General features: G+C 43.9%; 1 protein-coding gene and 1 pseudogene across 6 annotated transcripts; both read left to right on the forward strand.

The window, feature by feature from the left end:
- The first annotated feature begins 4,456 nt into the window (after nucleotides 1-4,456).
- LOC146701270 (kinesin-like protein KIF1B) lies at nucleotides 4,457-19,796 on the forward strand (annotated as a pseudogene). Its single transcript, XR_014922305.1, has 13 exons — nucleotides 4,457-4,460; nucleotides 4,735-4,915; nucleotides 6,424-6,490; nucleotides 6,638-6,722; nucleotides 7,711-7,893; nucleotides 16,251-16,393; nucleotides 17,917-18,099; nucleotides 18,198-18,331; nucleotides 18,432-18,493; nucleotides 18,588-18,733; nucleotides 18,912-19,093; nucleotides 19,186-19,479; nucleotides 19,573-19,796. The product of XR_014922305.1 is annotated as a kinesin-like protein KIF1B (transcript).
- On the forward strand, nucleotides 7,701-12,387 carry LOC146701271 (leucine-rich repeat-containing protein 31-like). 5 transcript variants are annotated; one of them, XM_085467663.1, is made up of 8 exons: nucleotides 7,701-7,847; nucleotides 8,117-8,212; nucleotides 8,976-9,078; nucleotides 9,221-9,325; nucleotides 9,404-9,568; nucleotides 9,705-9,860; nucleotides 10,134-10,611; nucleotides 10,750-12,387. In XM_085467663.1, the coding sequence occupies exons 2-7, from the start codon at nucleotides 8,195-8,197 to the stop codon at nucleotides 10,589-10,591; spliced, it is 1,005 nt and encodes a 334-aa protein (XP_085323789.1). In that variant the 5' UTR covers nucleotides 7,701-7,847; nucleotides 8,117-8,194; the 3' UTR covers nucleotides 10,592-10,611; nucleotides 10,750-12,387. The 5 variants fall into 5 exon arrangements, with proteins under 5 accessions (XP_085323789.1, XP_085323790.1, XP_085323788.1 ...); XM_085467664.1 differs by having other exon boundaries at nucleotides 8,117-8,229; nucleotides 10,134-12,387; XM_085467662.1 differs by having other exon boundaries at nucleotides 10,134-12,387.
- Nucleotides 19,797-21,909: the final 2,113 nt, after the last annotated feature.

Here is a 21,909-nt window from a genome sequence, read left to right on the forward strand (position 1 = left end):
CATAACGTCCTTGGACCAAAAAGAAAAAGAAACAACATGAATAATACACCACTGCCTTCACAGATGACTTCTGTTAAAGCAATACCATGTTCTGATTGTACAGCAAGGGCAGAAAACATGCTCCATCACACTATGTTCAAATCCATCACAGAAACCTAAATAGCAGGTTGCTGTTTACTATTAATGTCGATTAAAATCACGATTTTTCCTGCTGATACTGTGAAGTTTACGCAACCCACAGGAGCAGTTTCAAAGCTTTACTGTTGGCAGAATGCGAGCTACCAAGAAAGAGAAAACCACTTAAATAGATTCTTTCTAACTGGCTGTAGACACATATGAAAACCAAAATTGAGTAAATCTCATGAGGAAATATCTTGTGCAATTTTGACCGTCCACTCTAATAATACATGTGGTTGGAGGAATGGCTTTAAAAACATCAATAACACTTTCTCTGCTGTGGAGTGGCTGATGTTCGTGATGTAGAACATCACAATCCCCACAGAACCATTCCTCTGGAAGACACTCTCTGCACATAGACAGGACTTTGAACAAATTCAGCAAAATTTGAATAACTGAAAGTAGTATGCACTCAGATCCAGCCACTCTTGACAAAGGTAGCAGCTTCTATTTTGATATTATAGCTCCGGGTGGCTCAGTGTGCTTCACTATGAGCTGACGGTTAAAAGGACATTTGTCAAACTCATGTGGTTTTATAATTATTAAACTTCTCACACGCTCAAAGACATAAATGTCAGCCAACAAGGCATCGCTCATCAAGCTTAGCTCCATAGAAATGTATGTTATTGACACTTAATAACAGCAGGGTGAAGACAGTGGCAACACAGAGGATGGCCAACAGCTTCTGTGTCAGTGAGACATTTCAGCTGGTGTGGCCGTGCTTCTTTCCAGCACTCAGCAGCTTTCTGCTGCCAAAAGGACCGTGACACTGCCCTACTTCTTTGAGCCTCCGGAGAACGACATCAATCCAAAACAGCAGACAGCCTTTTCAAATACTTTTCTCTAAAGAATGCAAATATCAAGTATTCTTGCTCCCCTTTCTTTCTGATAATGTCACTTTTACAAATCCTGTCCCATCAGCTCTCATGGCTGGTTTGGCTTTGAGGGTCGGGGAGGACAAAAAGCTATTAAGGACCTTTTGATCTGCAGTCCAGTTCTCCTCTAAAGTATTAAGGATGAAGCAACAGTGCTCCTCTTTGCTATTCTGAAATGTGTGTTAAACACAGTGTAGAAGGTAAGTAGAAGCTTACACAGCACCATCAGCCATCATGCTAAATTTGCATCTTCAAAAGTCAATGCAGCCAGACTCACACCTGATTAGAAATGTTCAGGAGACACTGTTGAATGTTTAGTGTTAACTTAAATCACTCATCATTTACAGTATTACAGAGTTCAGGGTTATGGGTTAGCACTATCATGTTACCCGTAACTGTATTAACTATGGTACTAACTTAACTAGCAGTGTTGGCCAAGTTACTTGAATAAAAGTAATCAGTAACTAATTACTGATTACTTCCCCTAAAAAGTAATCCCCTTACTTTACTGATTACTTATTTTCAAAAGTAATTAATTACTTAGTTACTTTTTAAAAACATGATTTATGACCTGAATAGGTAATAAAGCAATAGATCTTTCAGCCCAATTCTACTTTTTCTGCATCATCCATCATACAAAATGTAATCAAATGGAAAAGTCTGTTTTTAAAACTTGTTTTATTAGTTTGAATCTTTTTACTTTATGCATCAAGCAAAAATTAAATTATATGCAACATCCTGACTAGAAGAAATTTGTGGAAGAATCCGCGAGTCTCTCTGTGAATTTCCAATCCCGTAGTAGCGTACTCGGTGCTTGCTCTGAAGTTAAGGGTTTTTTCGCTGTAAAAAGAAGTTTCTAAAAGTTTTTGTCACTTTTTACGGAATCAAACTCAAAGTAAGCTCAGTACTTCCACGCTTTAAACGCTGCACGGTCATACTCTCTCTGCACTCCTCCATAGATTATCCATTCTTGATCTGCACACAGCTGTTATTGTCATGAGGCACTCTGGCCAAAAATTTTTCAGTAACGCAGTAACGCAGCGTGCTTACGGGAAAGTAACAGTAATCTAATTACCTTTTTTGCAATAGTAATCCCCTTACATTACTCGTTAATTGAAAAAAGTAATTGGATTACAGTAACGCTTTACCCCGCGTTACTGCCCATCTCTGGCTGTGAAACACTAATGAAAAATGATTAACTCAAGTTTTTGCTGCTAAAGTTGGTTCCATCAGCTGCTGAATCACAGGATGTACTTGGTTATAGTCATTTGTGCATTTTGGGTTGCTTTAAATAAATAATGATGTGTTGTAATCATCCAGATCTAGAAGCTTAAACTGCTTTTTCACGTGTCTGTAAATGAATTTCTTTCTTATCATTGGTGTCGGCTTCTGATTTGTCTGTTGTCAAGGTCTCACCTCAGTGTGATTCCTCACGTTTTGTCATGATTAAAGGATGAATGTGAACACAGCTTGAGTGTAAATGTGAATGAAAAAAAAAAAAAAAGCTGGAAAAAGGAGGAGCCCGGAGCTTCGTCTTTCGCTCGGCCTACCCCGCTATAGCAGACCGACCGTCAGAGACTCGAACTTGGCCGTTAAACTCTGGGGTCTGAATGCTGGCCTCTTAACGCTGCGCACCACACAGCCGGCCAGAAGAAAATAGAAAAAAAGGACATTTATCTTCTGTTGTTCAACAATTTTTTTTCGTTTTTTTAAATCTATTTAGCTTGTTGTGCAGTATTGTTGCTGTAAACAGTGTTGCTGTAAACAGTGTGTCACGTTACTTGAAAAAAGTAATCGGATTACAGTAACGCGTGGGCAGTTAACATCTCTGTTAACTAGTCATGATAGAAGCCAATATTTCTGTCCTAACATGGTCGGAATATGTTTGACTACAAGCTAACATTTACAGCATGACTTTAAGCTAGCACCATAAAGACGGTAAAAGACACTGTAATATGTAGAAATGCATGTGAAAAGTGTTATATTAGCAGTGGTTGTGCTACTCCACACAGCCACTTTAACATTACTGACACTGTGTTTCTTACCTGTAAACAGCGGGTCTTGTGTGATAAAAGCTTGTGCAGAAAGTAGCAGGTGTAGACTGGTCCATAGCACTGTATGAAGTGATAAGATGTGAAAGGACATATATAGGGTACCTTAAAGGGCGCCTTAAAAGTGTTTCCCTGAGCTTTTACTTGCAGCTTGATATCTAAATAAATGTAAATAAATGTAAATAAATGTGAATGAAAAAAAGAGAAACGAGAAAAAGGAGGAGCCCGGAGCTTCGTCTTTCGCTCGGCCTACCCCGCTATAGCAGACCGACCGTCAGAGACTCGAACTTGGCCGTTAAACTCTGGGGTCTGAATGCTGGCCTCTTAAGGCTGCGCACCACACAGCCGGCCAGTTGGAAATAGAAAAAAAGGACATTTATCTTCTGTTGTTCAACAATTTTTTTCGTTTTTTTAAATCTATTTAGCTTGTTGTGCAGCATTGTTCCACACAAATGACACATGGAAACCTAGCTATTTTTTTATTGGCTTTCACAAAATGGGACTGCCAATGTTGGAGGTGTTACTGCAAAGTCTTCCTGCTAGCCGGAAACCTGCTGGCGGCGCCACTATGTTCTCAGCACACTCTTCAGCGTCAGCTTTGTTGCCTGTTTTCGGCACACCTACCTAGTCCCACTCATCCACTTTATCTGCTCATGGCAGATTTACCCACACTGAGCACTCCTTGGATTAAGGTAAATTGAAGCAGGTCATTATAAAAAAGACACACAGTTTATCATCTTATCCTTGTGCAACAGCTAAAAGCACTCTGTTCATTTGTTTGCTAGATTAGCCGCTAGCATACACACTGTGTTAGAGGCTTGTTGCTACCTAGTTAGCGATGCTACACACCTGTTACTGTGTATTTTTCAATGATTCAGCACTCCTTGGATTTTTAGACAGTAATGAGATCATGTGCACACTCCACAGAGGTCCAGAGTCCAAATGTGACCTCTAGCACCAAACGCTTGCTGCAGTTCTTGGTGTCAGAGGTGACACACAAGGTATCAGGTTTTCTGTGTGATTACTTTTTCATATAGGACCAAGTATGTTTGGATAGCGTTTTGCCCTTGAAAACTGCCGTTGAATATTAGACATTGTTGTCTAATGTTATAAATGTATTGATGTGAAAGGTGTAAGTGTGACAAATATGGAATAAGATAGGAAATCAGAAAGGAGGCAAATACTTGTTCACAGGGCTATAGTCTGTAAATGGTCTTCTTTTGGCTATAGTAGATCTTTTACTTGTTCATTTTTTAATTGTTTGTTAAAATAGTTTTTTCCATCATATTGAGTATAGAGGAATGCAACTGTGAGCTTTAGCAATTATCCCGCTTCAACAGGACCGTGATCCCGATGTGTGAGACAGCAGGGTGCTGCCACTGGTGTTGTAATGTGTGATTTAGTTCCTCCTAACATTTCAGTTTTCTTCCAGTATCTATCCTCTGTGATTACTGGCTCTTTAGACAGATTTAATAGAAGTGTGTGAGCTATTGGCTCAGTATAAAGGGTCAGTAGTGTTTTCATGTCACCTATCCATCCTCCATTTAGTCACCCAAAGCATGTAGTAAATACTGCTCACTTTTATTCACCTTCTCTTAAATCCAGAAAAATTCCCACTTGTTAACGTTGAGTGTGTGTGTGTGTGTGTGTGTGTGTGTGTGAGTGTGTGCGTGTGCGTGTGTGTGTGTGCGTGTGTGTGCCAGTTGCAGCCTCCAAGTTGAACACCATCACCAAATCCAACCTGGGTCAGTGTGTCAGCAAGTACGACCTGCTGGTCTGGTTTGAGATCAGCGAGCTGGAGCCCACTGGAGAGTGAGTATCCATCTGGAGTGTTATATTTAGAGATGGCACGATACCACTTTTTTATGTCCGATACCGATACCGATATCATAAATTTGGATATCTGCCGATACCGATATGAATCCGATATAGTGTTTTTTAATCAACAAAACTGTTTTTTAAAATATCTTGCTGCATTTTGCAAGTCTGCAAGTTCATACTCAAGTTTAAAACAACAACTACACTAAAGCTATTCTGTTATACCTGTATACAAAAAAAATATTTCATAGTTCAGCAATACTGATCAATCTAATAAACTTAGACCTACACCATCCTCCCTATTCTGGTATTTTAAAGAGTACTTAGCGTAAATATTAAGCAACCTAACTAATAGGGTTCCAACTCCCAGCAACAACAAAAATAAATAAATAAAAAATAGGGAACCACCCCTCACGCTCCACCTCATGATGCTTAATCGACGTAATCAACCTTAATTTGATGCAGTGTGAAAAAAAATGCACAGAAATCAATTATTTTTCAAGAAATATTAAATAGATTCAACATCTTTCTTCAACAAAATTGCAGACTGCACAGATGGTACCTTCCCAAAGTAAAAAGTACTATAGCTTACTAGGGTATATATTAGACTTAATAGTCACTATATACAGTAATGGACTTCTATTCATTTTACATCAAATTAAAACTTTGGGTGTCAGATAATTATTTATTAAAAGCTCGACATTTTAAATGAGAATAAGAAAGAAAAGTATGTCTTTGTGCCCCCTTTTCCCTGTTCATGCCCTATCGGCCCCCCTGGCTAAACTTTGCTAGATCCGCCCCTGCACAGTTACCAGCGTCAGCTACGTAGAAAAAGATCCTGGTGTAGAAAGAAATATTAAATAAATTCTAACAACAGCTTATCAAGCTTAAACGTTCTGCTGTTGTTCAGCCGCTGGTTTCCTCTTTCTGGTGCAAAGTGGGCCAAAAACAAACAAGAGAGACAGACTCGCGACAGAAAAGCCGATCAGCTGATCATCTAAGCAGTTTCAGATTGAAGTAGCAGCCGGAGAGCGAGAGGCAGTCGCTTGTTAAGCTTAACGTGGGAATGCTTTACAAACATTCAGAGATTGACTTACACACTTGCTTTACTTCTCTCGGGGATAACTTTGTCGGAGATGAAATGCCGGGTTGCTAGCGAAGCTCCACATGCTATCCAGACCACCGACAGGTCCGCATGCCACAGCTGCTCTATCACGTGATGCATACTGCTCCGACTGCTAACGTTCTGAGGTGAGTTACGGCGTGTTGCAAGTTTTGCGAGGTGCTTTCGTGATATTTAATGGATCGGATTACATTTTTTATTTTTCTCCGATATCCGATCCAGTAATTTAGGTCAGTATCGGACCGATACCGATACGTAATATCGGATCGGTCCATCTCTAGTTATATTCACGCACAAGCTTTAAAGGAACCATAAAAATGATCTCCAGGAAGAATATTATAAGTTGGGATGTTGTGTCACCTCCTCCCTCCATGCACAGGTACATCCCAGCCATCGTGGATCACAGTGGAGGCCTGCCCTGTCATGGTACCTACCTGCTGCACCAGGTACAGGATTGGTGCACATGTTGTTTCCTTATTACTCACACAGTGGTAACTGCTTCCTTTGTACACAGTTGAATATCTTCTTTTAAAGCGTAATGTTGCTCTAGCTGTGCTCACTGTGATCCTGAGCTCCTGTTATGTTTGCTGCAGGGGATCCAGCGGAGGATCACAGTGACCCTCATCCACGAGAAAGGCAGCGAGCTCCATTGGAAAGATGTTCGTGAGCTGGTTGTAGGTGAGCAGCCTGCCTTTAGGGTCTAGTCGTGCTATACCTCTGTGTAGAAAACAAAACCCCAAAGCACCGAAACAATGTTTTATAGTGTTTGTGTGCTTTTGATAGAGGAAGACAGGACAGAACATCATTAAAGGGATTTGACTTTGTGAGATCACCCTGAAAACGCACCACTCGGTTCACTCTGAGATATTTTCAGTCTGGAAAGATGAATCTGTCGGGCTTCAGGCTGCTTCTCACTTTAAGCAGTTCATGCTGTAGCTGATGGACCAAAAATGACATTTGATATTTTAGACATTCAGCTGCTGACTCTGAAGCCAACAGGCTCTTGAGTGTGGATGATTGTGTTGGTACTGGATGCTGTGATCAAACAGCTGTTCTGATCTGTCTTCATTCATGCCTGTTGTTATTAAGCCTCCTAAGCTCCAAACCAGTAAAAGCAATCTTTGGAGGCAACACCCTTTTTAGTACTTTGCTGTATTTGTTTGTGATTGTGTGACACTGAACCACAGTGCTATGTATATCCTCTGTAACACTCAGACGTTTCCAGATCAGTGTTTCCCCCTCAGCTGTTTCTCACTATAGAGTCTTTCCTCTGTAACAATGAGGCACCAGCAGAGCATATCTGGCTCCCAGTCTGTGGCTGATAGTGCCCCCTGCTGTTAATAACAGGAACAGTGTAACCTTGTATGGAGCTCATAGTGATGGTCTGAAGATTGCTGCTGCAAGGCAGTAATTTGTATCCATGTGTGCTGTCTATTCTGAGCATATGCAGTTATGTGAGCTCTCAGGTTTTATGTATCAGGACATAATTAAAAACAATCAGGTCCTTAGTAGGTCTTAATATGAGGTAAATATAAAACATGAAGTGTTTGTGAGGTTCATCTGCAGCACCTTTGTCTCTGTGAAATGTTTGCTAATTTAACATTTTCCCTCCTAAACAGGAAGGAGTTTGTGGAGGCCTATGTGAATCATGCCTTCAACACATCAGTGGAGAATCTGTTCCAGGAGTTCAAGCGAGGCTTCTTCCTGGTGTGTGAGCAGGATTTGGTGAGGCTGTTTCGACCAGAGGAGCTGCAGGGAGTGCTGGTCGGCCAGGACGTGCATGACTGGGAAAAGTTCAAACAGGTAGAGTCAGCCAAACAGACACAGGCTGTAGTTTCACAGCTGTCCTGTAGCACAATAACTGTGTACTGCATACTGTCAAAAGCATTCAGTCGGCTGCTTTAACACAAATATGACCTTGAGTCACATCTCAGTCTTAATCCAGACTTTTGTATGATAGTATAATATAATAGTCAGCCCACCCTTCGCAGCTATAACTGCTTCCACTCTTCTGGGAAAGCTTTCCACAAGGTTTAGGTGTGTTTATGGGAATTTTTTGACTATTCTTCCAGAGGTGCATTTATGGTGTCAGACACTGACGTTGGAGGAGAAGGCCTGGCTCACAGTTGCTGCTCTAATTCATCCCAAAGATGTTCTATCAGGTTGAGGTCAGGACTCTGTGCAGGCTAGTCCAGTTCTTCTACACCAAACTCACTCATCCATGTCTTTATGGACCTTGTATTGTGCACTGGTGCCCAGCCATGTGCACACATGCCCACACTTTACACTTGGCACAGTGCAGTCAGACAAGTACTTCTGGCAACCACCAAACCCTGACACATCCATCGGATTGCCAGTCAGAGAAGTGTGATTCGTCACTCCAGTAAACACATCTCCACTGCTTTAGAGTCCAGTGTTGAGATGCTTAAATCACTCCATCTGACGCTTTGCATTGTGTTTGTCAGTGTAAGGCTGGGATGCAGCTGCTCAGCCATGGAAACCAATGAAGTTTGGACATCTGTAACAACAGCAGACTGCAGATATTGGTGACTTAAGTGCACTATGAGCCTTAGCATCAGCTGACTAGCTGTCATTTCCAATTACTTCCACTTTGTTATAATATCACTAACAGCTGACTATGGAATATTTAATAGCGAGGAAATTTCATGACTGGACTTGTTGCACTGGTGCATCCTATCACATTACCATGCTGGAATTCATTCAGTTCCTGAGAGCGACTCGTCCTTTCACACATGTTTGTAGAAGTAGTCTGCATGCCTAGGTGCTTGATCTAATACACCTGTGTCCATGGAAGTGATTGGAACACATTAATTGAATGATTTGGATGTGTTAGGGAATACTTTTGGCAACATAGTGTATGCCTGACCTTACAAACTCTATGATTATAACAGTCATTTTCACTGTTTTCAGAACACAAGTTATGGTTGGAGATATCATGACCGCCACCCCACCATACAGATGTTTTGGGAGGTATTTGATGAACTAACTGAAGAGCAGAGGAAAGATTTCCTTCGTAAGTACTTGCTGAAGCCTCCATTATGATATGTTACTGAAATCACACTGTATCATATAAAACATTAGATTTTTCTGCGCTTTACCAAGATACATTAGAGAGCAGCATTGTTCTGATTAATATACTGTAAAGCTGCTTCTAGCTGGTGGACTGAGCCGCCTCACCTTTCACCTGGCTCACGTCACACACCTGGAGAGACTCGACCTCCACCTGTGTTGCCTCACGCGAGATGATCTAGAGGCTCTGAGTCAGTTGCTACCAATCTCACACGCCGGACACTAATCGCATGCTCGCTGCAGCAGTCATGTGACTCGTTGTTTTTCAGTCCAGGTGCTGCCCTCTCTCACTGCACTGACCGAGCTTGATGTGTCATCCAATAAGGAAGTGGGAGGTGTGGTCCACCTGCTGGTCTCCGCCCTCCCTGCGACACAAATGAGGAGGCTGCCATTCAACAGCTGCTACATGAGCAACGAGTCCTTCACTGCTCTGGGTAACACACACACACACACACACACACACACACACACACTTGTTTATTTATAGAAGTTTTCCTTCAAGTCATTCTCCCTGAATACCTCTTCCACCCTCTAGCCTGAAATGGTGAAAACTTTGTGTTTATGCATCAGCCCTGGCGGTGTCCTATCTGCGCACGGTGGATATTTCCTGGTGTAAAGTGGTTGGCGGTCACTTGGCGCTCCTGCTGGATGCTCTGCAGCCATCAGTCGTCAGCGAGCTCCGTCTTTGCAGCTGCGAGCTCACCACTGATGACATGCAACATCTGGGTAACTAACACACAATGACATTATACTTTTTCTTTTTTGGTCTGTAGTGGATCATTAGGCTGCATAAATGTATATTAAGACAAGTAAAGCCTGAAGGAAATTGATATTTCTTTCATTTATTTCATGCTGCCAGCATCTGTAGCTGTCGTATAAAACAAAACAATGAAACTATTCGGTGTTATTTTTGTCTCCATCAGAAACATTGTGAACAAAACAGTAAAGTGAACAGGCATAAAGTGATCAGTTATCAATGGGTCCTCTTCCTCTGTGCAGCTGCCGTGTGCAGACGGGGCTGTCTCTCCTCACTCCGTGCACTGGATCTGTCCTACAACAGCTTGGTGGGAGACAACGGTTGGTGCAGTCTGTTTGCAGCAGGAGGTCTGGGCTCTCTGGAAGACGTGGATGTCAGTTTGCGACCTTCAACCTCTGCTCCGTGCTCAGCCTGGCTGCCCGCTCTGCTCCGAGCTCTGCCTCAAATGCCGGCGCTGGCTCGACTGGCCATGCAGAGGTGGACAGCTGACTGTCAGGAGAGAGAGCAGCTCAGGTACTGTCTGAAAAAGAGGAGCGTCCTGCTGGAAAGGGATCCAGATTTACAAGACACATCATCAGCATGTAAAGGGAACAGTCAGGAGAGCCTAGAAGAGAGTCAGCCTGAGGAGATTGGAGCGGACCGCACTGGAATTTACTGTCAAAGAGCGACCCACTTTGTTGCTTTATTATTATTTTTTTAAGTCTCTGTTACCACAAGAAGGTTAGTGTTGACGTCAGCTGCATCACGTCTGATGTAAACTGTGTCACACGTGATGGTTTCAGGGAATACTGGGAACTTACAGAGTTAAGCACAGCTGGTGTGGGTTATCATATTTGTCGTCTCTCACCTTGGCTGCAGGGTCTGGGTCTTTCGAATGCAGCAGTCCTAACACTTGAGACACACATGCCGAGAAGTGGGGATACCTGGAAATGGACAAAGGCTTTCAGCAGAGTTTTAAAGCAGCTATTCAGGAAAAGAGCTGTGAATTATCTGCATACCTTGTTAGGTAATCAGCTATTTTGGGGTTCTTTAACAAATCAACCAAAAGGTCGACTGAGTATTTTCTCGTCAGAGTACCTTCACCGTTCACGATGATGTTGAGCACAAGCTGGAGCGTTTGATGGATGTTCTTTGCATCAAAGAGCTACGAGGAAATCCCAGAGATTAGAGACAGGATATTATGTGAATCAGCATGAATGTTGTTTGTTGTTCAACAGATAAAAACAAGAAGAGAAAATAGAAACAAAGTAAAAAAGGAACAATTGTTTCTGCCGTTAAGAAAAAAAAATTGAGTCATGGCAGAGACCTGCAGAAGTCTTGAGTCTCATTTGATGACATTTTGTCAGATTGCCTTGTAATTTAAAAAAAACAAAACTGTTTTTTGAGCAAAAGTTCTCCAGGTTTTTTTGGAGTTCTTTCAAAGTTTTCTTATTTTTGGACGTTAGCTGCTTTTTCACTCTTTTTCAGTCCAGTCTGTGCATCTGAACATTTACAGAAAGATTTCTTTGTTTCGTCTTTAGACACTTTGTTAAACGCAGATCCCAGCAGAGTTCGCCTACCTTCTCTCCAACCTTCTCAGGTTTTGTGGATATTATACATGGTTATGCTGAGGATATGTCGGCTACTTTCCACTGGAAATGCCTTTTGGTTAAACTGTCAGCGAGGAATTTGCACTGTTACATTTTTATATAACTTTAATGCAAAAAAAACAGCTGCTTGTTTAAGTGAAAATACACTGATGGGGTTTTTTTCTATTCATGAACAGGAGTGTGATCAGTTTAATAAAAGAAAAAATAACCATAACCAAGATATGAGGGGAAATCTTGGACAAATACAAGCAGACTGGAGCAGCCAGCGTTCAAAACACCGACGTTCAAGGTAACAGAAGGTTCCCGAGCCACATCCACCCAGCTGGTTTCTGTGTTTCTTGTGTATTTGTGTACACTGTGACTTCATGGCTGTCTTGGGCTCCAGCTCTTGTTTTGGTGTCTCATTAATTTGATTTAATGTCCTGCTTAGTGATAACATCACTCTTGGCCTCCCTGCACTGGCTTCCAATTGAATTTAGGATTCATTTTCAAGTTCTTTTATTGGTTTTTAAATCTTTAAATGGTCTGGCACCTGCTGAAGCCCTATGTCCCCACTCGTTCGCTCCGGTCAGCTGAGCAGCTGTTGCTCTCAGTCCCCAAATCACGGCTGAAACTGAGAGGAGACCGAGCGTTCTCTATCGTGGCTCCTAAGCTTTGGAATAATCTTCCTCTTCACATTAGGCAATCGACATCAGTGCTGGTTTTTAAATCCAGATTGAAAAAGCATTTTTATTCACTGGCTTTTGACTCAGTGGTTGACTGACTTGTATTTTATTGTTTTTCGCTATGTTTATTATTGTATCGTATTTATTATTCTTATGGTATCTATTATGTTTCTATTGTTCAGCAGTTTGGTCAGCCTTGTGTGTTTTTAAAGTGCTATATAAATAAACAATGATGATGATGATGAACATAGTAACGTGTGTTGGGTTGCTCTGTCTTCAGACTCACTGTCAGACTGATTAGACAGTGAGTCTGAAGGTGAGAGTCCTCACTGCCCACGCCTGTCTTTGGGTCTGACCAACACCGTTTCCTGTGTGTCATTCCCCCCTCGCCTTCCCCCCATCCGTCCTGTCTGCACTGACCTCTCCAATAAAGACAAAAGGCCTCATTTTCTGAAACTCTTCCTATCCCATCACCTTGCGAAGAATCACTTCACCATGTTGATTAATAAGGACGGTGGGAATGGTTTGAAGTCTCGTCACAGAAAATGTGCCAAAGGCAAAGAATCTGAGCTTGAAATAAAATGAAATGAAAGATCAGCCCCACACAGGGGTTAAATTCAGATGGAAACTCTTATCACACAAAGAGAACAAGCGAATAAATATATCTGAGTGTGGCCCCTTGACTGTCACAGTGTAGCTGACATTTGATCTTATCATGTGTTAAAGCTATTTTAATTACTGAAGAGAACCAGTGTCAAACTCAGCCCAAGTATGGTTGTACGTTAATCCTTAAAGCAACAACGTTTTTAAAGTTGCAGCGTCATTTTTACACCACACCTAAAATCCCACTAATCGTCCGGGCTCTTCACCCTATGACCACACGCTGGGGTATCTAACACCACATGACCCAAATGGAAACTATGTCAGCTGAAAGAAACCCATCGAAATGTGCAACACTTAAAACTTTGCCTGATTGGAGCATGGCTTCAAATACAGCCCTGAAAACAGACAGGCGGTCGTTGGCATTTCGCCCTCGTTCCTGAGAGACTACATCGATGTATCAGTCAACAAATGAACTACTGTGGCGTCACAGCTGGGTCCTTCTCTGTGTCGTTTATAACACAGAGAAGGACCCAGCTGTGACGCTGAAGTGGTATCTTTAAATTAGCTGTAGGTGTGAATGCTTGTCTGTCTCTCTGTTAGCTTTGCAACAGACTGGTGATATTCAGAGTGCACCATATGTCTGGTATTATTTCCCTTCCAAATTAGTGCTTCCTCTTAGTTGCTGGTCTAAATTTGTTTCCTTTCATGTTCAGGCCGTGTTAGTGTTGTCTCTGTGTGTAGCAGGTTTTGTCTCCATGTTTGTTTCACTGTCTGCCTGTCTGTCTCTGTATTCTGTACTTCTGATAGACGTCTAATTTTGCCAGTCCCTCTTTTTGTGCGCCTTGTACCTTGTCACTCTCTGTGACCGCGTCTCACTTTGCCAGTTCCCATGTATTTAGTCAGTTAATGGTGGTCTGAGTAACCCTCACCACTTTGTTCTCCAGTGTCTTTGTTCCTGTTCATCCTACATATTTTCCCCCATTTGTTATTTATTTCTGCTGTTTGCTATTTATATTTTATTCCTGCACAGTTTGCTTGAAGCACTCATATTTTGTCTATTCTATTCATGTGGATCTTATCTTTCTATTTCCTTGCTTCCTTTTCTGTTTACTTTGCTTCTTGCCCGTGTTTCGTCCTTTTGCGGTGTCTGTGTTTTTTTAATCCTATGGTCTCTTTTAAGTTTGTTTGTCTCTTTACTTCTTCAAACTGAATTCAAAGTGGAGCAAATGCTATATAACATTCTCATAGTCTCATTCACACTAACGTTGGTTCTGTATCTTGTAACCAAAGGAAGCTTCAGCATGCAGACTGGAGCCAGCGATCAAAACACGTGCTTCCTATTTTATTTTGTTGGTTATGTTGAGTTTTGCTGTAACTGTCTCGTTACTCCTGATTTGTCCCTGCCGTCTCCTCTTCCCTAATGACCGTCCTGTGTGTTTATTGTTTAATCTTCTCCTTTCGTCACCCAGCTTCACTGGTCATGTTTCCTAGTGTTATCCCCCAGTATAGGTTTCTGAGTTTCTCAGTTCCCTGTCAGATATTTCATATCATTCTCTCCGTCCAAAATAAACAGGCTGCCTTTAGTTTATCCTTGCCAGCCTGTGAGTCTGCATTTGGGTCTTCTTTTTTCATAACAAATGATCATACTCCCCGCAGATTGTGATAGTGACACCTCCAGGCCATGCTGCAACTCTCTGGAGCTTTCCGCTCTTCAGGAACTCTCTCTGCAGGAGGGGGAGATACAGGAGAGGTGGAGGAAGATCTCAGCCTGGGCGTCTATTGTCTTATGTAGTCTGGAAGATGAGTGGATGGTGGGGTGGGTGCAGTTTTCTCTGTGGTGGGGTTGGGTGGACTGTCCCGGGCTCTGTGGGGCCGGGAGGCGCTGCTGCACTGGGCCCCGGTCTGGATGGGCCTGGGCCCCCTTTCCCTGGCGGGGCGCGGAGTATGGGGGTGTCACCAGGGTGCAGAGGAGGCTACCCCCCCTCTGTCCCCTTCTGGCTGCCTCTGCCTCAATTTTATCCCACAACTTAGACATTCACATTACTCACACTCTCATTACACATACATATAGGATCTTGGGGGTGGGCACAATACATGGATACATGGATACACGATACATGTACACCCCACCCCTGGTGTCGTTGCCCACCTCTCAATTTTAAATACACGTAGACATTGAGGGCTATCAGGAGGGACTATGCGCTTACCTGCTGCTCTCTGGCAGGTAGCTCCATGCCCTCCTGGGTTTTAAATGCACCTTAGAACACACATGCATCAACACTACAATGAGCGGGTTGAGGGAGGTTTGGAGTCTTCTCTCACCCCCATTCTCTGCGGCCTGCTGGAGCGGGGGGGCTAGGAGGAGGAGTTGGCCGTCCGACTGCGGTCTGGAGTGTGGGGCCTCCCTGCTGCTGCGGAGTTGGGGTGGTCTGCCTCTCCCCACCGCAGGGAAAAGGGTAACACCACCTGGGTCTGGGTGCAGTTCCCCCTCCAGGGGCAAGGGTACCTAGACCCGGTTTGTAGAGTACGCTTGGGGAGTGTGATCGTGTGTACAGCGTCTCTTTATGTCTGTCTCCACGTTGGTTGAGTGTGGAGTAAGTACATATGAGAGCATGAGGGTGGGAATGGATGTTTGTGTCTGTGTGTGCCTGTATGTCTGTGTCTATATGTCAGGTTGGGTATCAGGCGCCACCTCTCTGGGGACATCTCAGGCCCTCCAAGGTTTGGAGGCCTATCTCCCCCTACCACCACTTCCCCTGCCAGTGGCGGACTCCCTCAGACATCGGTGCGTTGGTGGTTCTTTGTGTCCGGGGATGCGCGTCCAGGTACACACCGGTTCACTCCTTGGCGGCCGCTTATCGGGGCCTGGAGCCTGGGGCTCGCTCGGGCCACTTCGGAGGTGGGGGTGCCCCCGGCCTCTCGGCCTGGGGCTCGGTCACTCAGGCACGGCTGGCTGCCGGCGGAGCTCACGGGCGCGTCACTGCAACTCCCCCTGGCTTCTGCTCCGCGGCTGCTGAGTGAGCCCTCATCTGGGACTCTCCTCAGCTCTTTCTGGGACAGTGGCGCGGCTGCCCCTCTGTTGGTCTTCCTTGGTCTGTTGTGTTCTGGGGGCCTCTGGATGTCTGGAGTTTTGATCTCCTCCATACCTGCTTCATGCCCTGGAGGACGGGGCTGTGGCCCCCCCACACCCTCTAGCAGATCATTACATGAAGGAACCTTTTTAAAAAACAAGCGCGTCCATGCTCACAGGTGCTCACACACACAAACTTCACCCTTTTTGGCTCCTACCTCAAAGCACACTGTGTTCTGTTGATCTTATGTGCTGCACAATAATGTTTAATATTTAGTATTTACTGTCATATTCCCATATATCATTGTGATGTTGTTTATTCTATTACTCTTGTTCTCTTCTGCTTGTTTTCTTTTTTCTTTCTCAACAGGTGATCCAGGTGATTAATAGATGCATTTTTTTTCTTTTTTTTTTCTATGGCTTTGTGTCCAGATATCAGCGCTCACCTGGCTGGTACCAAGAAGGTTCAGCAAGTGCTCCCCAGACCTGGAGTCCTGGACAGATTCTTCCCAGACCAGCCTCAAGCTGTGCAGCAGATCCGAGCGACATTGGCTGACCTCTACACTCTAGACATGGTGAGAAAAAGGGCACGGTTTTTTCATTGTTTGGAAAATTTGGCATTAGATAATCCTCACCTGGGTGTTGCTGTTCAGTGTAAGCAATATCATTTGCATTTTATTCCTCTGATTTATTTCTCTGTGGCGTTTATGAACTCGTATTTCTTAGGCTGGCTTTTAAGGAAGGAGAAAAGGTATGTATCAGTTGGCTGGGAAGAAAGATGGAGGTGGAAAGGATGTGCAAGCTATGGGACAAAGTTGCTGAGACTAGGTTAAAAAGAGGTGAGGATCAGTGAGCAGGAGTGTGGCTTTGTGCTGAAAAGAGCACAACAGATTGTTTGGAGAGAAGGTGAAGGAAAGTCAGCTGAAGCAAGACAGTTTGTGGAGTTTGTGTTGGACTGTATGTTATGCTGGGAGCCTGGGGATTAGTGCACTTTGATTCCAAGTTAATACTAACTAGTGTTTCTCACTGGTTTTTGGGTGGTGGAGTAAAAGGGATTGGTTGGTGGCTGTTTCTAATGTTAGCCTTTTCTTGGTTTTCTTACAGGCAGGGTAAAGACATGGTGATGAATGAGTGTGTGGGCCGTCTGCTGAGGACCAAGAGCTCAGGACAGTCAGACGGGGGTGTCGCAGCAGGAGTCACCGTGCTCGACAACCCTCTGCTGTCCTGAGATGTCAGACTCCTGCCTGCACATACAAACCACACTGAAGTCAAAGTTCCACCTGCACCTCCACCTGTTCTTGCAACAGCATGAAAACTGACAGAGGTGAGACAGAAGAAAAGTTCTTGTCTATTTTTTTTTTTTTTTTACTAAGTTAAGGAATTAAGTTAAGAAGAGTGATTAAATAAATAGTTTCTTGCATTTTTGATTTAATGATTGTGTTTAGGATTATTTCAGAAACATGTTTAGAGGATCTTTGTAAGCCTGTATTTACTTTAAAAGAAGGGAAGCACTTCTTCATCCTACAGAAAAGGTGACACATTACAGATGAGTTCATAAAAAGTGTCTCTGTCACTCTTTCAAGGCTCTGTCACTTTTTCTTTTGTACTGGAACAGCATGTTAAAGTAGGCCTAGGCTGACATCTTGTGGCAGTGTGTTGTTACTACAACATATGAAATTGTGTTTCTATTGGAAATATAATTCAGCGCCACTGAGCCGCTCTCTCAGTTACAAACTGAACCTGTTTTGTAGACGTATAAATCACTAAGTACAGTGAAGCTTTTGGTTTTGTAAAAGTGTTTCTTATTCTAAATGCATGTTGATTTTTATCAGGGTGAAGAGCAGTTAGCAGTGCATTCATGGACATCTTTAAACTATTAATTGAAGAATCTTTGGTCATGATGGCATGAACTAGAAGCGTGAGCTCCAGGTGAGACTGCACAGAACAACAAGTGTCCTTAAACTGCATCAACTGATGACGTCTTACAATTTTATTCCACTGTGTGTTTTTATCATTGAATGTTTCTGTCTTTGTGTACATGTAACGCAGACACTAAAGCTGAGCCAGAACTTCATGCTGAAGAGAAGGATTCTTTTAAAATGCATGGGGGAGCAAGCGAGTCAGATACCAAGGGCACAAAGATGAAGCAGGTCTGATCGGAAACCGTTTATTTCCAGGCCAGGGAGCACAAATAAAAACACCCTTAAAAGGTTCCCTCCTGCTCAACCGCGTCACTCCCTACGGAGAGAAGATCTACATGACCTTATCTGCGTATCTGGAGGTCAGCCGCTGCTCCGCCGTGTTGTACCTGTTTGTACGTGTTTTTAAGTCTCTTGATGTCATCGTGTCTAACACACACCCTTTATCTCCTCTCTGCAGCTGGACCATTGCATCCAGCCTGCCATTATCACCAAAGACATCTGCACGGTCTTTTACTCCCGAGACGCCAAGATTTCCCCACCCCGTTCTCTCAAGAACCTCTTTGGGACTGGATACTCCAAAACTCCTGACTGGTAAATCTGGGCTGCTGCACTGTGGCCATCTCTGTTTCACAATCAAAGATATCTGCCCTGTTACAAAGTTTCCTTGTTCAAAACTTCTGCTTCATTATAGCAACCGAGTGACTGGGATCTACGAGCTGAGCTTGTGTAAGATGTCTGACACTGGAAGCCCAGGTGAGCGGCCATGAAACATGTTTAAAGAACGGCAGCTGTTTTATCATAATTCTGTGGAGAGCTTCATCCTAATGAGGGCTCATGTCCTGAGCAGGGATGCAGAGGAGGAGGAGGAAGGTCCTGGACACATCAGTGGCTTATGTGCGTGGAGAGGAGAACCTGGCCGGCTGGAGGCCCAGAGGAGATAGCCTCATCCTAGAGCACCAGTGGAAGCTGGAGAAGATGGAGCAGCTGCAGGAGGTGGGGCCTTAAAAGATTCATAAAGAAATAAATCTGTTTAATATCGTAGAGGGAAAAATGACTTTTCAACTCAAAGACCAAAGTGCTATTCTAAAAAGTTTTTTCTTAGAGTACAGACTTTACATGACTAACCTCCCCTCTTCTCCCCACCTCACATTCGCCCCCATCTTTCGTCCAGGTGGAAAAGACCCGTCACCTTCTGGGAGAGGCGGCTCCCGTGGGAACAGCTCCCACCACCAAGTCCCTGAGTGAGTCTCTGTCCCCCAGCGTGAGCTCCGGCACTCTGTCCACGTCCACCTCCGCCTCCTCGCAGATCTCCAGCACCACCTTTGAAAGCGTGAGAAGGAGCTGGCCACCAAGGTGAGAAAAACGTGGGCTTAGTGGGCGTTCTTGTTGCTGCCTTCTTCCTTCTCTGCTCGGAGCTGATCGGTCTTGTTCCTGTTGTGTTGTAGTGCCTGCGCCTTCTGACACACACCTTCAATACTGAATACAAGCAGCTGGTGAACAGCATCAGTGACTGCAAGTTGAGAAATAATACAAAGAAATAAAAAAATAGCCTTTCTGTGTCACATCAGGGAGTTCCTATATTGACGTCTACCTCATCCTGCTGTTGTTTCACTTCAGCTTTCTCTCATCTCACCGATCGGACGTGATCCATCCGTGACGAGCTTCAGCAGTGCCACCCTCACCCCTTCCTCTACCTGCCCCTCTCTCTCGGACTCGCGCTGTGGCTCCATGGGCCAGAAGTAAACATATTTTTAGGAACATTGACCTCGATCTGCAAACGGTTATTGACAGGTTATCTATTTGATTCTAACTTGGTGTGATTTGTGTTAAAGGACCCCTGAGAACAGCTCACGTGCCTCCAGTCCCTCCTGCTCAGACTGTGAAAACTTCCCGATGGTTCCCACTCTGGAGACCTCCTACCTTGCGCGGGCTGCAAAGAACGAGTTCCTGAACTTGGTGCCTGATATTGAAGAAATGCGACCAGGGTGAGTAATGCCATATTAACCCAAATACTGTCACTATGACATGTGTCTCACAGACCAAATGTAAGTCGACACTCATGTTCTCTAGTTCAAGCAGAAATGATGTGGATCAATTCAAATTCCTGAGCCTGGATGATTTCAGCTGGAAACAAACCAACTCTGCTTCTTCCTCAGATAATTCAATTCAATTCAATTTTATTTATATAGCGCCAAATCACAACAAAAGTCGCCTCAAGGCGCTTCATAGATACAGAGAAAAACCCAACAATCATATGACCCCCTATGAGCAAGCACTTTGGCGACAGTGGGAAGGAAAAACTCCCCTTTAACAGGAAGAAACCTCCAGCAGAACCAGGCTCAGGGAGGGGCGGGGCCATCTTCTGTGACCGGTTGGGGTGAGAGAAGGAAGACAGGATAAAGACATGCTGTGGAAGAGAGACAGAGGTTAATAACAGATATGATTCAATGCAGAGACGTCTATTAACTCATACTGAGTGAGAAAGGAGACTGGAAAGGAAAAACTCAATGCATCATGGGAATCCCCGGCAGGCTACATCTATTGCAGCATAACTAAGGGAGGATTCAGGGTCACCTGGTCCAGCCCTAAATATATGCTTTACCAAAGAGGAAAGTTTTAAGCCTAATCTTGAAATCTTGTCTTCTGAATCCAAACTGGAAGCTGGTTCCACAGAAGAGGGGCCTGAAAACTGAATGTGTTCACTGACCGGTGTTGCCAGCTTTGGTGGCTCGTCTCCCGCTCGAAGAGGACCAAAAAGAGAACAATACAGTGTTCAGCTGCCTGGCTGTGCTCTACACACACAGCCCTGCTCTGGTACAGTAAAAACCACATTTACATTTGTTTACATTTCCAATGTAGAGGATGAGTTTAGATCACTGTGGTCCAAGCTTGTCGTCAGTTATAGAAACTGGATGTGTTTCCTTACATTTATTTTGTGTTGACAGAAGTCTTTGATTCATATTGATTATTAAAGCGGGCTTTAACCTGTGGAGAAACGCGTGTGTTCTTGCTCCTTCAAACGGTTTTCTTCAGAGATTTCTCACTGTTTGTACACATGCTGAGTGGCTAGTTTTGAAAACACTTACTTTACCTTTACTACTCTGCTCAGAAATGCAACCTGTGACCTTACACAGCCCAAAAACTTATCCTAAAACATAAATTAACAAGGACAGAAGCTTTTTACAAATGCTTCAACAGTGTAATTCTAACAAGGTATGCAATACATCTAATGTCAGTTCAGAGGTATGAAGTGATGACACTTTGACATCACTGAATAAAAGCAGTCTTGTCATAATAAGCTTTGCTGTGGACAGTTGGCGCGTTCATGTTAAACTTTTTCTTACAAATAAAAAAGGTAATCAGATGTTAAGTTTGTTCAGTTTTAGTTGTTCTCATCGTGTTGCTCCTCAGATCTCCCGTTGTCCCTGAGCCTGACTAAAGCTCGGCAGCTTGTTTTCAGGGCATGGCAATGCAGATATGAGCTAAATGTGACACAGCAAAGAAAAATCAGAATCAAGAAACCCTGAGCTGACTTTCATGGCTGCAGACGTGACATTAAGAGCCTCACAGATCAAAAAAGTATGGGATTTAAACTGCTTCTAGACCTGCACACGTCTGTTTCCAGGGCAGGATATCCATTCCAGTGCAGCAGAAGGAGCGGTCAGTGTGGACCTCGGTGCTGTACAGGACCTCCTGGAGCTGCTTGTCTCCTGGCATCTGGGCTTTCACTCGTATCTGAAGGACAAAATAGGAAAATCAAGTTGCTCTCACTGTCACCTGATTTCCACAGACTGCCATCTGACCACATCCCTGCAGTTGGATCCCACCGCCGTACCTCTAGGATGGGTCTTCTTGGTGTCAACCCAAACCACCCTCTCCTTCAGCTCTGAGCTGAATATATACACATGATTGCTTCTTAAAAAACAAACAAAAACAAAAAAACGTCCCCACACGGAGTGAGACTCAGTCTTGGATGCCCAGATCAGCCAGTGTGGTGTCCAAGAAAGGGAAGGGTTGGTTTGCCAAGTTGGGCTGTACCTCGATGGGCAGTGTCACCAACATGGGGATATCCTGCTCCAGTCTGACGCGCAACATCTTGTTGTGGGACCCCGGGAGCTTCCTGTCTGCCGATCCGCCTCTCCGTTGGCCTGCTCCACAGTCGCCGCCTC

This window comes from Copadichromis virginalis, linkage group LG9 (genome assembly GCF_057382275.1).
Source record: "Copadichromis virginalis isolate Kocher_CV1m ecotype Utaka linkage group LG9, C_Virginalis_male_GT1.1, whole genome shotgun sequence".
NCBI lineage: Eukaryota > Metazoa > Chordata > Actinopteri > Cichliformes > Cichlidae > Copadichromis > Copadichromis virginalis.

Bases quoted from the DNA above. Each gene is read 5' to 3' on its own strand.
- LOC146701271 (XM_085467662.1), top strand. The intron at 9,079-9,220 runs GTAAGTACTTGC...AGCTGCTTCTAG, and splicing joins GCAGAGGAAAGATTTCCTTC to CTGGTGGACTGAGCCGCCTC. The intron at 9,861-10,133 runs GTAACTAACACA...TCCTCTGTGCAG, and splicing joins TGATGACATGCAACATCTGG to CTGCCGTGTGCAGACGGGGC.